Source organism: Semicossyphus pulcher, unplaced genomic scaffold (assembly GCF_022749685.1).
Source record: "Semicossyphus pulcher isolate SPU_LCO1_2020_fin unplaced genomic scaffold, fSemPul1.0.p SCAF_15, whole genome shotgun sequence".
NCBI classification, from domain to species: Eukaryota; Metazoa; Chordata; class Actinopteri; order Labriformes; family Labridae; genus Semicossyphus; species Semicossyphus pulcher.
This window is the reverse complement of record NW_027211659.1, coordinates 6525448-6541189: the sequence shown is the minus strand read 5'-3', so window position 1 is coordinate 6541189 and position 15742 is coordinate 6525448. Positions and strand designations below refer to the sequence as shown.

General features: G+C 42.1%; 1 protein-coding gene across 3 annotated transcripts in view; it reads right to left on the bottom strand.

Annotated features, from left to right (window-relative positions):
* Positions 1-11406: 11406 nt before the first annotated feature.
* Positions 11407-15742, bottom strand: part of nalcn (sodium leak channel, non-selective) — an 88213-nt gene continuing 83877 nt past the window's right edge. For 2 of the 3 annotated variants that reach the window (XM_069663115.1, XM_069663113.1), the window contains exons 41-45: positions 14879-15036; positions 14253-14403; positions 13980-14126; positions 13742-13859; positions 11407-12337 (exon numbers count right to left, since the gene is read on the bottom strand). In XM_069663115.1, coding sequence (XP_069519216.1) covers positions 12195-12337; positions 13742-13859; positions 13980-14126; positions 14253-14403; positions 14879-15036 — 717 coding nt within the window. In that variant the 3' untranslated portion in view covers positions 11407-12194. The remainder of the gene's footprint in view (positions 12338-13741; positions 13860-13979; positions 14127-14252; positions 14404-14878; positions 15037-15742) is intronic. The other variant, XM_069663114.1, reaches the window with a different exon arrangement.

Sequence of the window (15742 nt, the reverse complement as noted above, 5' to 3'; positions counted from 1 at the left end):
GCACGACATTTCCTTTCTTCTGTTGTGATCATAAAGATGAAAAAGAGCTGCATCAGATGCACCTGTCTTCTCACTGTGCTACATCACTCCTCGTGTGAAACCCTCCTAAAGATCAGCACACGCAGTAGACGTGAAAACCCCGACGAGAATCTGCGCTTGTGTGTATTTTGTTTTGTGCGTTTAAGCGCCTGAGCTCCGGGATGCTTCCCCCTCTCCCTCCCCGAGACTGCTTCAACAAAAGCCTGCGTCTGCGCTCCACTGAGTCTGCATCCCTCGGCCTCCATTACCGCTTACACTGAGTTAGGGCGAGACATTTATATACAGTGACTATGTCTGCAAACGTACAATATTCTGGTATCTTCTGTGTGTGTTCCCAAAAAGAGAGACTCCTTTGGAAACCTTTAGGATGTTTATGTTTCCTTTGATGATTAAAATTCAGTGAGAAACACAAGGAAACTGATTTTTCCTAATAATTGTGTGAGCAGACTCTTAGTTGATCGTGACAGTCCCTATCACCGGTGTGGAATTAATTGCTGTGCAGTTGTCATGCCAAATATCCAAATCTTATTTTCAAATCAGATCTACACTGTCTTAAAAAATCAGAGCTGTGCCAAGCCGAGCAGAACATAATCAGTAACATCACACGATCCATGAAGGACACTCATTCTCACTTTGATTCTCTTTCATGTTGTTTGATTGTGTTTGTTTGTGGACGCGCGGGCCGCCTGAGTTTGAATTTTGGGAATCTGAAAAATGGAGTGCGACTGCCGAGCGGAGAAAAGGTCACATTTGGAAAAACAAACTGTACGACAACAGCGCTTCTCTTTTGATATCCTGATTGGCAATCTTCAAATGCAGCCGAACAAAGAGGAATAAAAGGAGGGAAACAAAAGGAAAGGTAAAATTGAAGTTGTCAGTTTGTACCTGAGTTGTCCCAAACTATCCCATTCTGCAGCCTGTGTGTGTGTGGGGGGGGTTTCTGTCAGTCGGAAGCAAACTTCTGCATTTCCCTGCCTCTGTCGCCGCCTTTCCAGCTCCCTGTCTGGGCTTTTATACACCTCTGAGTTGGACACAGCGAGAGGGCAAATACATACATTTAAAATCATCACAATTTTCACAGGAAGGGGTGGGGGAGGTTTGGGCAGGTGCCTTTGATCTTTGCAGGATAAAGAAACAGGTATAGATGCTTATTGAGCTAAAGAGGAAGCATTTTGTTCTTTTGTGTGAATGAGCCGGCGCACAATAAACGAGTCTGCAGGCAATTTTTCTTTACGTGGACCAACTGCAGCACGAGAGGCTGTGTGCGATTTGTTTGTTTGCTTTGAAGACAATTACGGTAAAATGCAGCGACATCAGGGCTGCAACAAACGATTATTGTCGCAATCATTAATCTGCCAATTACTTTTGTAACCCAGGTCATTAAATGTATAAATATAATATTGTATAAAAGTATTTAGTATATTTATATTTAATATAACTTCTAAAGCAGATATTTAATATAAATGTATTTTATGACTGCACCTGTTTGTGGTCTAGCGCTCCAAGTCTCGCGCTGTGGCTGACGGCCAATCAGAGAGGCCGCTGAGCGCTTCAACAGGAAGTAGCTCTGCATAAGAGCAGCTGAGCGCAGGTATCGTGTTTGCTGCTGCAGAGCTTTCACTGCACTGCTTTTGAAACAATTTGATTGTCATGTTCATTCGCTTTGTTGTCAACGATGAGTTAAGTTGTTTTGTTGGACGAACGCCGAATTGGTGAGTCACGCTTAAATGCTATTATTAGCTCCATGCTTTTTTTTCTACTTTTCTATCATTAATTGATTAATTGGTAGCAGGGCGCTGGTTTGGCTCAGTTGGCCACAGTCCTGGATGCACTGATCGCAGGTTCCTCTCCCGGTCTGTGATCATTTTGGCGCATGTCATCCCCAACTCTCTCTTCCGCATGTTTCCTGTCCGTCCTCAGCTGTCCTGTCCTAAAAACAAAAAACAAAAAAGGGGAGAATTGATTAATAAGTAGGTCTAGAAAATATCACAAAGTGAAAATGCTTCAAAACTTTTAACTTACAAAACAACAAAAAATGAAATTTTTTACACATAAGAAGCTGCAACTAGTAATCGTTTGACTTTTTTGCTTGAAAAATCACCCAAAAGATTCATCGACAATCGAATATTTGGTGCTGAAATTCCTCACGATCAATTAATCGATATGGTTCACTTTCTTTCAGGACATCTTGTCACTTTAAATTTGCCCCTCTCTCCCACGTCTCTCTGCTCCTTCTCTTATTCTTAGCACATTACAATTATATCTCCCTAATTCCCACTGCAGCGTGCCTGCTTTGCTTCTTCATAATGTCATACCCATTTTCTGCTCCCTCGCTCGCAAACACCATATTCATGCACAATTTGACATAATAGCAGAGTTAAAAACAGCAAATTATAAGGTAATGTCTCACCGAGGGCTATAGTCACATTAAAAAATGCTTTCCCAGTGATCTGTTAGATTGCTCGCCGCAGTGAGGTTTAATAGTTTGAGCATAGCACCCCCTGCAGGCACGCATTATTCCCTGCTAATAACACCCTCGGTGCTCGGACTGAAGCGGAGCCCCTCATTGTTACCCTTTCACTGCAATTACAGGCCTTTCTACTTTGATTGGTGGGTAATTGAATTGGTTTGAGCCTGTATGATTTCCTTCCGAATTCGCCACTCATATTCCAATCTTGGCTCCGGATCAGACAAAGCCCGTCTCCCAGTAATTAAAGACGCCAAAGCCAGGTGTAGAACTGGGGGAACTAGGGAACCAGAGCCAGATGAATGGGACTGATTAGGTGTTTAGTGAAAATGAGATTTTCTGGCTCAAAGACAAAGTACAGCCTCTCGCTCGCTGCTCGCTGTTCGGTGGGGTGGCAATTGACTGCTGTTGATGAGGTACATGAGGTAAAGGCCTGAAAATGACTTCTGCATTCATCGCATTTACAAAGGAGCCAAAGTGTGAGCAGAAATCTGAGAGATGCATTTCAAGCATGAAACAGGCTTTTGAATCAAACTTTTAGTGAAAAATAGAAGATTTCGGTTGTAATTAGGCAGAAAACAGGCCGGCAAGATCAGTGACGGAGATTATGAAGCAGAGAGAAAAGCTGGAGGATTTTTAAACCTGTGTGGGATGCTTTGAATATTGAGTTTGAACTGAGTCAGTTTGATCTTACCATTTATTCTAATTTTACTGTTTATTTTTTACCTGTGTTTTAGCAGGTTTGTCACATAAGAGAAAGCCAAGGCTGGCAGCAGACCATAGTTTCAGCAATAAGAAAGGAAACACATACATCCGGTTAAAGTAACAATCTTGAACTTTTTCTTGTAAATAAATGTCTCTTAAGTCACTATCTGAAAGAGGTAACACAATGGTGATTGAGCCTATGGCCCACTGATGAAAGTCTTTGCATTTGCAGTATTACAGACTGGGTGTCTGTGGCGACATCACAAGCGGCGCCCAGTTAGTGACGCGTTTTCCATCAGCCAGCAGTGGTCGGTCTGCCAGAGAGGGTAGGCGGAGCTAAGCGGCTGCTTTTCCGCTCTCTGCAAGTGTTGCGAGTAAACAGTTATCTACTATGGCTGAACAAACAAAGAAAAGATGGATGACTACAGATACAACTTCAACAAGGAGTGAAAATCCAAAGAAAAAGAAACAAACTCGACGCTCAGATGAAGCAAACAGTCTGAAAAGGAAAGCGACCGTCAGCCAATTAAAACAGTAACGCTCAGACTGCCTGGACTCAATTGATTTAACCATATATTAAAAAAAGAAACATTCAAGGTAACTAAAGTTTAAGATCTATAAATAAAATTAGTAAATATCTGTAATTTTCGTGCACTAGTTTTGTTTCTTTCCTAACTTAGTTTCAGACTTTGGGAGCAACAAATTTCACAATATCCACAGAAAGTATCACGATACAAGTGTCATGACCTGACTCATGAGCCATGACAACAGGTGGAAATACACTGTTGTTTTTTAAGAGTTTTTCACTGGTTATGAAACAGACAGAAATTAATTCTGATGTCTCTATATAACCTACAAAAGCAAACCAGACCATCGGCGACAAGATTGATTATTTCTATATCGTTATTTTTAATGACTGAACCTGCTGGCGGGGGGGGTAGGTGTCAGACAAAGTGATGCTGCTCGCTGCCTTTGTTTACATTTTCCAGGGCAAGAATTTAAGTGATACATTTGACTGTTGAAGAAAGCAGGATGAGTTTTCTTTTGTTAAAAACCACCACTTAAGCATGTACAGGACAAAATTAGCAGAGAGATAAGCTTTGTCCACAGGGGGCGCCAAAATCAACACAAACCAAACGTTCCTCAAGGAGCTTTAACTTTACGATTGTAAATGTTTATTATAAAAAAAACGACTGTAAGTTTAACTACAAAGGTTATAGGGTGTGTTAATCAGGTTGTCCATGATGGTAAAGTGTTGTATGGTGTGAAAAAAAACTACAAAGACGTCTGAAGCCAACCAAACAATTACATGGTGCCTGAAGCATGGAGAGCGACGATGATTGAGAGGGACCCACACGCGGGGAAGGCCAGGGCTTGACTGGCCAAGCACTCCCACTCCGCACGGAAGCCACGCCTACCAGGGACCTGCAACGCAGAAAAGAAAGAACCAGAAACAAGGCAACACAACCCTGCTAAGCACCGTAAGTAAGGACTGTCATCCATCAAGATTAAGAGAGAGGATTGGAAACTTGTCCCAAAATGGATTTGTAAATAAAAGGTAACAATGTTTTTTTGGCGTTGGTGCTCTTTAAGCAGGACGATTCCATTTAGAATATTGAATACAATGGTGAGTATAAAACCACAATAAATCTCAGGTCCCCATGATGCAAAAAGGTAGACTCCCGTGTTCGTTATTCATACTAAAATAGAAGGAAAAAGTAGTAAATCATGGTAATACATTCAGTATTTTAGCATACATTTACTGGAGAGGCGCCTTACAAGACAAGCTCATCTATTAAAAACAATAAAAAAGTACTCAAAAACTCAATTTCTTGACCATCTCTGCTATTTTATGTGTATTTTTTTAATTACAAGACCGCCACATGAAACAAAACATGTTCTTCAGTTCACATGTGGGAAAAAAAGCAGTTATTTCTTGCAAAGAGTAACTCAAACTGTATAATTTTTCTGTACTTTGAATCTGTTATTGTAACAAAAACATCAGCAAAAAGAACGGGACTATTTTCTGCCTCCTCACACCAATGGAAAGCCAATGAGGCCACAGAACGGCACACCGGTCCAAAGTGAACGACAGCTGTGGTCGGGCCAAGGTCAGCTTACTCCGAGCGGTGGATGTTCGCCAACTGACTGAGTGGAAAATGAGACTTTTTTCTCCCTTCTTGAGACCGGAATGGATTTTAATCAACACATTATGCCAGTTGTTAATTGCTTTTGCCGCCTGCTGCTAAAATAATTTGCTACTTTTTTATTGTAGTAGTAGCCATCTGTTTCAAAACACGGGGACAGGAACGGCCCCGGACCTGGGGTGGATGTTGACATGAGATACAGGCGGCTAATTTGCACTGCCGCCACCTTATTTATGAGGCTAAGGATGTGTGGAGAGGAGGGAAAGAGTCGCGACGAGGGGCTTAAACGGAAAGCAAGTTACACTGAAATGATGGAAACATTTCTACTTGGGGAAAAGGTGCATATGTTAAGTCACTGCTTTAATAATGACCTGCTAGATTAATCCAGCATCTTATGAAATAGACCTTGAGGAACAATGGCCTCCTCATGAGTCTCGCCCTGCTGCAACCTCTGTCCGTGTCCTTTAATTGCTCCAGGCTGCAGACAGACACTCAATAATGTCTACAAGAGACAATAGCTATGAGGAGCTCAGTGAGAGGAAGCTTTTACCCTCTTTCACCTCATATTTACTGTAATCAGGTTGACTGTTGAGGCTCACAGCACTGGTTGTATGGAGCGGGGGATTAATGGCCTTCTCTTTGGTCTGGTCGGGTTTGATTCAGTGCTTTCAGAAGCAGTGACTGTATGGATTTGCACTTATTCTTTATGTCTGTTTCGTGTGCACTCATAGAAAATGAGTTTGAGCGAGGGTGCAAGTGTCTGCGTCTTGTTTTTCCTAGCTTGTATGATGCTTTGATGGCAGTAAAGAAGACACACAATGAAGCGCAAATACAGATACACTGATTGAAAGTGAGTATGTGTATATGGAGAGGCGATGGTGAACTCCTACAGGTTGCACAGGCATCCACATTGAGACAAAGTAGTGACAAATGTCCGTGTGAATTATGTCTTCTCCAGGACGGGGAAGTGCAGCTCATCTTCTACCGTGCCGTATAGGAGAGCGCCCTGTGCTTCGGAACCTCTGCATGCTTTGGTAACCTGACCTGAAGTCTCAAAGAGGTCTGCAGGTTACTGTAGTGGTAATCTCTAGAATCTGTAGGCAGGGACGTGGATTTCCGGGAAGGCAAGTGTTCTGGTGTCCGTTTGAACTACGGTTGTAGTCCGAGTAATATTGACCAATCACGTATCAGCAGGCTGCAGCGTATGCAGGAAAAACAGTCCGTGAGGAGAGCGAAAGCAGACGGAACGTAATGTGGCGTAATGAAATCCCGACATCTGCATGCTAACAGCTAACAATCCATTCTATTTCCTTGACGCTGTGGCACGAAAGTCGTTCAGCGTTCAGATTTCCAGACTTCCTCGAATGCATCAGATCGATCCGACCTCCGTTCAACAAACGAGCATTTTTTAAGTTTTCTTCTCTTCTTGAGGACAGATCTGACAAAGCTTGAATTTTTACTTCTTACAAATCTGCATCATGATGTTGAAATTTCAGCAAAGGTAAGACCCGTTAATTAAAGTAAATCACAAGAAAACAGTTTCTCTTTCTGAAACAGTGCAGCACGCGGAAAAGCAAGACTTGACGGGAAGTCGTTATCGCTTACTGCCCGGCACGTTCACCGGTGTCCCCAGAGGCGATATCGTCTCTGACTGTAGCCGATGGGATCCGAGATTGCTGCAGTGGGAATCATGCCAGTAAAGTTATGTCCTTGTCACTGGTCAAGCAAGTCACAAGATACAAGTGGCAGGAAATTCTGATGATTTATCCCAATGTCCACATTTGAAGCAACTTAAAGACAGTAGTCATGTCAGGATGAGTTTGCTTTTCTTTTCAACATTAACAAAAACTGTACCAGAGTGTCTAAACCTTACAAATCTTTATGATATTTGACATTTTGTGGCAACAAGTAACAAGTCTGCTAAATTAACAATAGAGAGTGGTTCCCTTAAAATATGAAGAAGACTTTTAAGGGCTGTTCTTTCCTTACTGCTGACATAAGTCCAAATTTGATTATTCTTCAAACTACCATGGTAGCTGTCTTTTGTGTTGGCTTCTGCTGATCTGCCACTAGGCTGCCAGATTGGCACTCATTGCACTAGAGACCGCTTAATCACGTCAAAAAAACAAACTTCTCAATAACTAGAAATATGCAACCGTCATATTAAAAACACGTAGGCTTTTTCTGTCAGTAAAGTCTCAGTCTGTAGGGACTTGGCTTGGAGGGTGGGTGGCTGGTTCAAGTCCTGGTATGAACCACATGGAAGTGGGGCTGGTAGCTTGAGAGCTGCCAGGTTCTTTCCTGGGCACTGTCGAGGTGAGCAAGACACCAAACCCCCCAACTGCTCGGTATGCATGTCCATGTGAAGCCCCCTCACTGTGACATCTCTCCATTAATGCATGTTCAAAGAATCCTGTTTGTGCATGTGTGTATTTTAGGCTTATGTGTGTTTAGCATGTTTGTACTTACAAAGTGAAAACATTGAATGTGCCCTTGGGGATTAATACAGTATATCTTCTTCTTGTTCTTCATGCCAAGAATACTAAGTCAAAGTTTAGTCAGGACTTTGTAAGTCAAGCTTTGTGAGTCCAAGTCCTCACATTTGTGACTCAAGTCTTTCCTTGAGTCTGTGTGCCTCACAGTACAGTCAAAGCCCCTGACCTCCTGACTTGCGGCTAGCTGTGCATATTATGGGAGTCTTCATCCAGCTTTATTTTCACAATGTATAACCGTCCCAAAAACAGGGACCACAGATCTGAAAAATCCTTTGTCCACGTGTCTAACAAGGCCGATGCCTTGAGCTGTACTGTGTGCACTGTTTCTGAGGTCGATGGGTTTAACTGAAGGATGAAAGTCCGGTGTTTCTCACTCTCTTGCTTGCTTTATCTTTTTATTATCCAAGACAAATTTCCAACTTGTAAGATAAAGTCTGTCTTATCTCGTCCTATATTCCTTTTACTCTCAAGGAAAGTGTTCCCGGCCCCGATTAATCAGATCAAAGCTTCAAACAGAATCCGACCACCAACACGTCTGCCATGTGACACAGCCAGCGTTTACACGTTGGAGGGCAATCGCACCTCATATCTGGCTAATAATCAGAGCGGTCACATCGTCTCTGTGTGAATCCTCAGAGGTTTAAATTCAGACTTTCTGGAGGAGGGTGACGAGAGTGCTCCGAATTATATCTACTTTTTAACACGTCCTCCTCCAGAAGCACTTTTTAATTAGCTGTGTGGAGAGCCGTCAACAACTGCACTGGGGGTGTACAGTGTAATATGTGTGTTTTATATAAGAGTTTCTTCTTAGCGGCTCTGACTGTCATGCTTGCAGTACTCTCATTCGTGTCCTGTACGGCAGTGTCGGCAAAAGAGGCCTTTTCTAGTCCGTGTGATGCTGCGGCTGCCGTCAGGGACTGACGGCGACATCTCACCAGGAGGCGACCGAGCCATCAAAGCCATCATGTACTTTAATTACAGGTAATCTCAACTCCCAGACACTCTCCCTCTGCTCTTAAGAACTTCCTCCTCAATTACCAAAGTGCCTCAATTAGGCCCTAAATAAGCAGTGGACATGCACGAGGGAGAGAGATGGGCAAATTACAATAGAGAGGGTAAAAACAACAGGCCCCGTAAGAGCCAGTGTGATGCAGAGGCAATTAAAAGACAAAAAAGTGTTCCACCACGCAGGGCGAAAATGAGAAAAAAGAGAAAAAGCCCTTTGATGAGCCAGTTCTGAGCTAAGTGGCGCTTAAGAGGCGATGGTTGAGGAGAAGAAAAGAGCGAGAAAGGAGAAATTAAAGACAGTTGATTGGCAAGAGGGCTGATGTCACACTGTTTCCCTACAGGACCATATGTCGGGGGGAGCACTCAGTCATCGAGAGACTGGAATGTGTGAGTAAGTCATGATTTCTATAGAGCAGGGAGGCGTCCCACCGGCAGCTGATTCTCTACACTCTCTGCGCTGCTTTCCCCTCGCATTCATTATCCAGCCTGCCCCCATACACACTCCACCAACTGTGAAACTTACAGGGCTTTTCAATGGACAAATGAAGACCCTGTCCGTTTTAATGGGCTAATTCTGCGTCTAACGAGGGCCCTTGTTAAGTGGAAATGCTTTAGCTGCAGCCGGCGGTTGAGTGCATTAGTCAATTAGATCAAATCCTGATGAATTAACTAGAAAGAAACACATCATCAAAGGACAGAAGGGAGAAAAGGAGATGCTAATACGCACACCTCTGTTTGTGAGTTTGTTTTTCGCGTGTGTGTGTACTCACAGCGGCCGTCTACTCCATCAACCAGGTTTCATTCTGCGGCTGCAGACTGTCGCTGACCCCGGAAAGTCATCAAGATCCACAGCAAGCTGCTCGTGGCAGATGTCAGGACTGTCATCACGGTTGTCGCTGTGAAATGGAGAAAGTGCTGGGCGCCAGGATAAGCAATGACTCAATAGAGAGTGTGAGGGAGGAGGAAACACTGACAAGTATCAGGTAGTAAAGGAAAAAAGAACAGAAATCCAACCTCAGAATTTCCATGTAGCTTTCTCTGCATCATAATGCGTCAAAAATACACTTGAACTTAAACTTTAGGTGCATTTCATACATGCAAACACAAACCTTTTGACCATCCAGTAAGAAAAGAGTTTCACAGGGGCATTCCGCATGTAACCAGTAGAGGGCAGTGTTACCCTGCACTGTTTGATCTGAGCAGATGTGTTCCAAGAGAATCATTAAACAGCATCTGTCCACCCAATTACCCCCTTCGTTAGTCTAATCCCATGTTTTTTTAATCATAGAGGGGTAATTAAATCCCTCATAAATTGAATTGGATTACTGTGAACACCAACTCATGATAGAGGGGGCAACAGGCTTCTAAAGGAATCACTGAATGATCAGAACAACAAAGACGTGTGTGTTTAAGGTTATATAGACGACTAGTTTACCACATATAAACACCATGTCTGAGCTCTGCCACAGTGCAGCTGTCACGTTTTTAAATGGGCTTTAGAACGGGGGTTACATCACAAGTTTTTCAGCACATAAGGGAACATTCAATTATTTAGTTTGTATTAAAATTACAAAATCAACAAACTTTAAGACACATTGTTTTCACTGGACAGCGAGTGCAAAGTCACGAGTGCCATAAAAAAATAATCCATCTGTTAGAGAAGGAAAATAAAGTTGGAAATAAAAAGAGGGGAAAAAGTTACTAATGTGGGAATAAATTGAGAATTAAATAAAAGAATGAATATAATTTTTATATTATAATTATAATATTAATAGATACTGTATATTCACACACAGAAAAACAAACTTATAAGTGCATCATATTAATGAATGTTTATTAAAAATAAATAAATAGAGAAAATTAAATGAACAAAAAAATGTTAATTTCACTTTATATTCCTCTTAATTTGGCTTATTATTCCTTTAATTTTCCCCCTTATATCTCGTCTTTTACAGGTTAATTCTTTTTTATGGCACTCCTATGACTCCATAAGGACATGTTACTTTATGACTAATATTTTAACATACATTATCATGTACAGCTCCAGAAAAGATTAAGAGACCACTCCAAATGTTCCTTAAATCAGCATCTCTCTCTTCATGTCATGACCAGCCCAATCCAGATCACTGACAACCTCCTGAATGTGATCAGGATGGAAGAGCAGGATGGACGGTCACAAGCCAAGTCACCCAACAGCAACATGCATGAAAGCTGTAATTAAAAACCAGGTTATTACACCAAATATTGATCTCTGATCTTAAAGTTAAAACATTAGTATTCTGTTGTTTAAACATGAACATGAAGTTGTTTTTGTTTATTATTCAAGGTCTGAAAAACATCTTTTTGCATCTTTTGGTTATCTTAACCAGTCGTCATTTTCTGCAAATAAAAGAGACTATTTTTCTGGGAAGGAGGAGAAATGTTTACAAGAAAACAAAAGTGAATTAAACACAAACACAAGCCTATAAATAGAACCAGAGAAAACTTTTCTTCGCAGTGGTCTCTTAGTTTTTTCTGGAGCTGTTTAATGTGGAAAAATGTTTCTTTGGACTTTCTGCTTAAACTATACGATGTAAAGAACAAGAAATATTACAATTCATTTGCTCATAAATGCCTCACAGTGTAGGCCTTTATTAAATATTTGAATACTTGATAATAATTTATAATAATTTACAAAATATTTCATGTTTAAACTCCACACAAATACATAAGATAGATCTTTAAATTACATTCACAGTCATAAATCTAAAAGTTGATTTATTCTCGTTCCACCAACGAGAACAAGACGCTGCTTTAGGTATAAAGTGACTATATGAAAATGTACATTTAGACAATTAATACTGAAGACTCAAAGAGACGTTATCAGAAATGTGGACTCACACAGAGAAAGAGGGACGAAGCATTGACATGAAACGACAACACGTCATGTTGTAGCTGCATCAACACAGTAAGCGGCTTAAAACGCCGACCTAAAGCAGCAGAACGGTAGAAAACACGGTGCAGAAGCAGCTTCATGAATGCAACATGTCCCTTTCTGTCAAAGTTTGCTTTAACAACATGTGATTCTGCATAGAAAAAACTCAGTATAATGTAGAAGTATAATGAGTGGACATCACAGAGAGAAAGTAATACCTAACTGACAGGTATGAGATAATTGCTAACTGAATGTGTCATTGATTATCTGCACTCACAGCCTCTCCGAACAGTTCTGAACCTGAATAAAAAAGAGTAGAAAAAAAGCGCTGTTGTCACTGATCAGTGGGGAGAGCAAGAAGAAAACGCGTGAACCCAGCTCATCTGTAAAAAACGGCAGGATGTGCTGAACCTCCTCCTCTAAATGTCGATGAGGTCGTCGCCGCTCTCGTCGCTCTCCACTGTCAGCTGACGGGTCCACCACTTCTTCACCTCCGACCCCGAAGACGCCTCGTCGTTGACGGGGTTCATCTTGCACACGATGGACTTGACACTTGTGCGACCTGATGTAGCGTAAACAAAAAACAGAGAAGTCACACTGACTCTGCATTTCTTTGTCTTTCACTTTTAAAATGCTCCGGAAAGTAGAGCCCGACAGATCGAAGAGTTTTGATACCAATCAGTGTTCATTTTGGCAGCTAAGGCCGGGTTAACACCATCAGCCTGATACAGGTTCAATCTGTATCCTTTCATTAATTATTTCCTGAAGATGTTCTCTACGGGCAATATACATCTTCAGCTGAGGTCAGATTTGTTTATGGAAACTTCTGGAACACAACGATATGTATGTAAAGTCACAGAACGAAGCCGTGCAGTTTCAGGAGCACATACTGCACGTTCCTCTCTGGTTTTATTTGCAGCAGCAGTGTTGGTTGTTAAATAACGTTTTATATTTTAATCATATCATCACTTCTCATTCAAACAGTCTGACTGTAGCAGACAGCCGATAATCGCTCCTTTTAGCGAGGAAGAAAAGCATCAAATGACGCGTAAGACGGCCCTTTTCTGTAAGTGTGCACGGAGATCGAAGCAGAAATCCGAAGAGAACGTTCACAACCACCTGTGTGATACTTGTTGCGAGATCATCACCTGAATGACTGGGTCGGATTCAGGAGGATCTGCACAAGCCCCTCGACCAAGTTAACCAGTTACAGGACTTCATTGCTTGTATTTTGACAGACAGATTAGACGCACAGTGGGGTAAAATATAGATTTTAGATTTTAGATTTAGTCCTGAGTTTTTATTTTCAACAATCTATTTTTAGTTCATCAACGTCTCGTCTTCTTCATGAAAAAAAAGTTGTTGACGAACATTTATCATCATAATTCTTGTTAACGAAATCAACACTGATACCAGTACCGGCACCGATACAGATATCAGATTTTCAGGGGGGATATAGGGCAGCGAATCTCAGAAATGAAACCAGAGCCTTTTTCTATGTGGATTGTGCTCCTTATATATGACCATGCAAACGTACTCAGAAGGTTGCTCTCTAAAACATGTAACTTAAAATAAATAAATAAATTCAACTAAAACAGTTGCGAGTGTTTTGTAAATGATTGAGTCGGAGCACGCTCCACTGGACAAACAACATGATGACACCTTTTCTAAAACCCCGGAGGATTATTTTCTGCTTTATAAGTTCTGAAAAAATAATTACAGGACAGACCTATATCGGTCAACTGATAAATCAGTCAGACTGTTTTGTAAATAAGACTGTTTCACTGACAAATCTTGAACACTAACACACTTTTATGTGACATGAGGTCACATAAAGTCAATGTTTTCCTTGGCAGAGAAACACACTCGAGTGATCATTTAATCTATGTTTTATGTAAAAATCACTTCAACAAAACGTCCTTAGACAGTGCCACTTCAAACACACAGCATACAGAAGTGTACACACCTGCAGGCAGCCGCCACTGTCCCAGCTTCCTCTGCGGCCTCCCCAGGTCCGAGGAGTCCTGCCTGTAGCCTCCTCTGTCTGACAACGTGGGGCTCAGGAGCTGCTGGAGACCACTCATCTAAACAAAGAGGAGACAGTGTAACCGCACACCTGCAGATCCTATGATGTGCCTGCTAAACATCCAGCTGTGAGGATGTGCGAGTGTGTGCGCAGTGTTGGTATGGATGCGGGGCTTTACCTCAGGCTGCGAGGGGTTGTCTGGGTTGTTAGCGTTGTGGTCTTCGCTTGGCACGGTGGTCTCTATGCTGGGGGGGTTGAGTAGGCGGCTCAGCTCCTGCTGCTGGCTCTCTCTCAGGCTTTGGAAGATGCAACACGACTGCAGCTGCTTCGGCACGTGGACATATGTGGTCAGCGTGTGACATACAGGCATACAGTACTTGTACAGTGTGTTGCTAATGAATAAGTGTGTTTCCACAATGCATGTTTGTGTGTTTTGTGTTGGGAGACTAACCGCTCGGATGCCTTTGAGGCACTTCTTGAGCCACATGCGTATGGTCTGTTTGGCAACCTCTTCTTCAATGGTGTACTCCAGCTGTTCCCTGGCCAACAGCTCCTCCAGCTGGAGAGACTTCCTAATGTCCACTGAGCGATACGACAGCATGCTGCAGACACGAGCGCACATACACACGTATACAGACACAGAAGAGAGACATATTTAGTGGGATTTCTTCTTTAGAATTAAGTAATCACAGGCTTCAAAATAAAAAATACACCACTAACAAAAGGTGCAAGCTGTGCAAGTCAACGTTGCACCAACCTAACTGAAGTTTAGAGACTTTCAATCATGAAATGATGGGATGGGAGGACTTCAAGTCCTCAAAATGATTTGTTTCAGTCAGAGGAATATAAGATATTGAAGACATTCAGACATCATTTCTCTTAAGAAGCATTTCTGTTTTACACAGTTTGTTACTTCCAGTGCAAAATATAGACCTTGTTCTTCAACATTTATATACTGTATATTCCTATTCTTAGTACAGATTGGACATAAAAGTTAATTAAGCTAAGCACTAATACATTTCTCATCCTAGTGAGTCATGCTTAAATGCATCAGTGTGCGTTGTTTTCTTTGGTTACCTCAGCACATCATGGAAGGTCACATCTCCTCCGCTGTGCAGTCGCTCCATCTCATAGCACATGTGTTTAAACAGCAGCTTGTCTTTGTCCAGGTCCACCTCCAGCCTGCCTCTGAGCAGGCGGAGCAGGAACTTTACTCTGGATGTCGGGATGACGCCCTGCGGAGACATTCGTGGAGGTCACAGAAATGAAGAGAGTGACTTAAGTCTGCGATACTGACACAGAATGTTTAACTACTTCAATTTAACACAAATACAATTTAATCCACCTACAGCCTGGAATATAAGGCTAATGCAACAAGTATAGAGAAAGAAGACACAACCTTCTTTACTCTGGCTGCATGACAATTTGATTCTTTACAAACATGTTTACACAAAAAAGAGCCCTGAGGCATGGACTCCACGAGACACCTGAAGGAAGCACCAAGACGTTAGGAGCAGATCCTTTTAGTCCTGTAAGTTGCGAGGTGGGGCCTCCATGGATCGGACTTGTTTGTCCAGCACATCCCACAGATGATTGAGATCTGGAGAATCTGGAGGCCGAGGCAGGACCTTGAACTTGTTGTCGTGTTCCTCAAACCATCTCTGAACCACAAAGTCCACATGAATGTGCAGGACTGGAGGTTTCCCAGGCAGACCTTGGCGCAAAGCATCACACTGCCTCCACCGGTCCATAGTGCATCCAGCTTCGAGGACAAAGCGTTCACTTGGGCTGCTGCTTACATTTTCTTTATGTCATAAAACTGAAAATAAGTACAGAACATCCAGAAGATATCATAGCCAAATGCGAGGGGGGGTCTACATTTTTAATCCAGCACCCACTGTTCTCATTACTTTTCCTCCTATTACTCAACCCTATACTTCA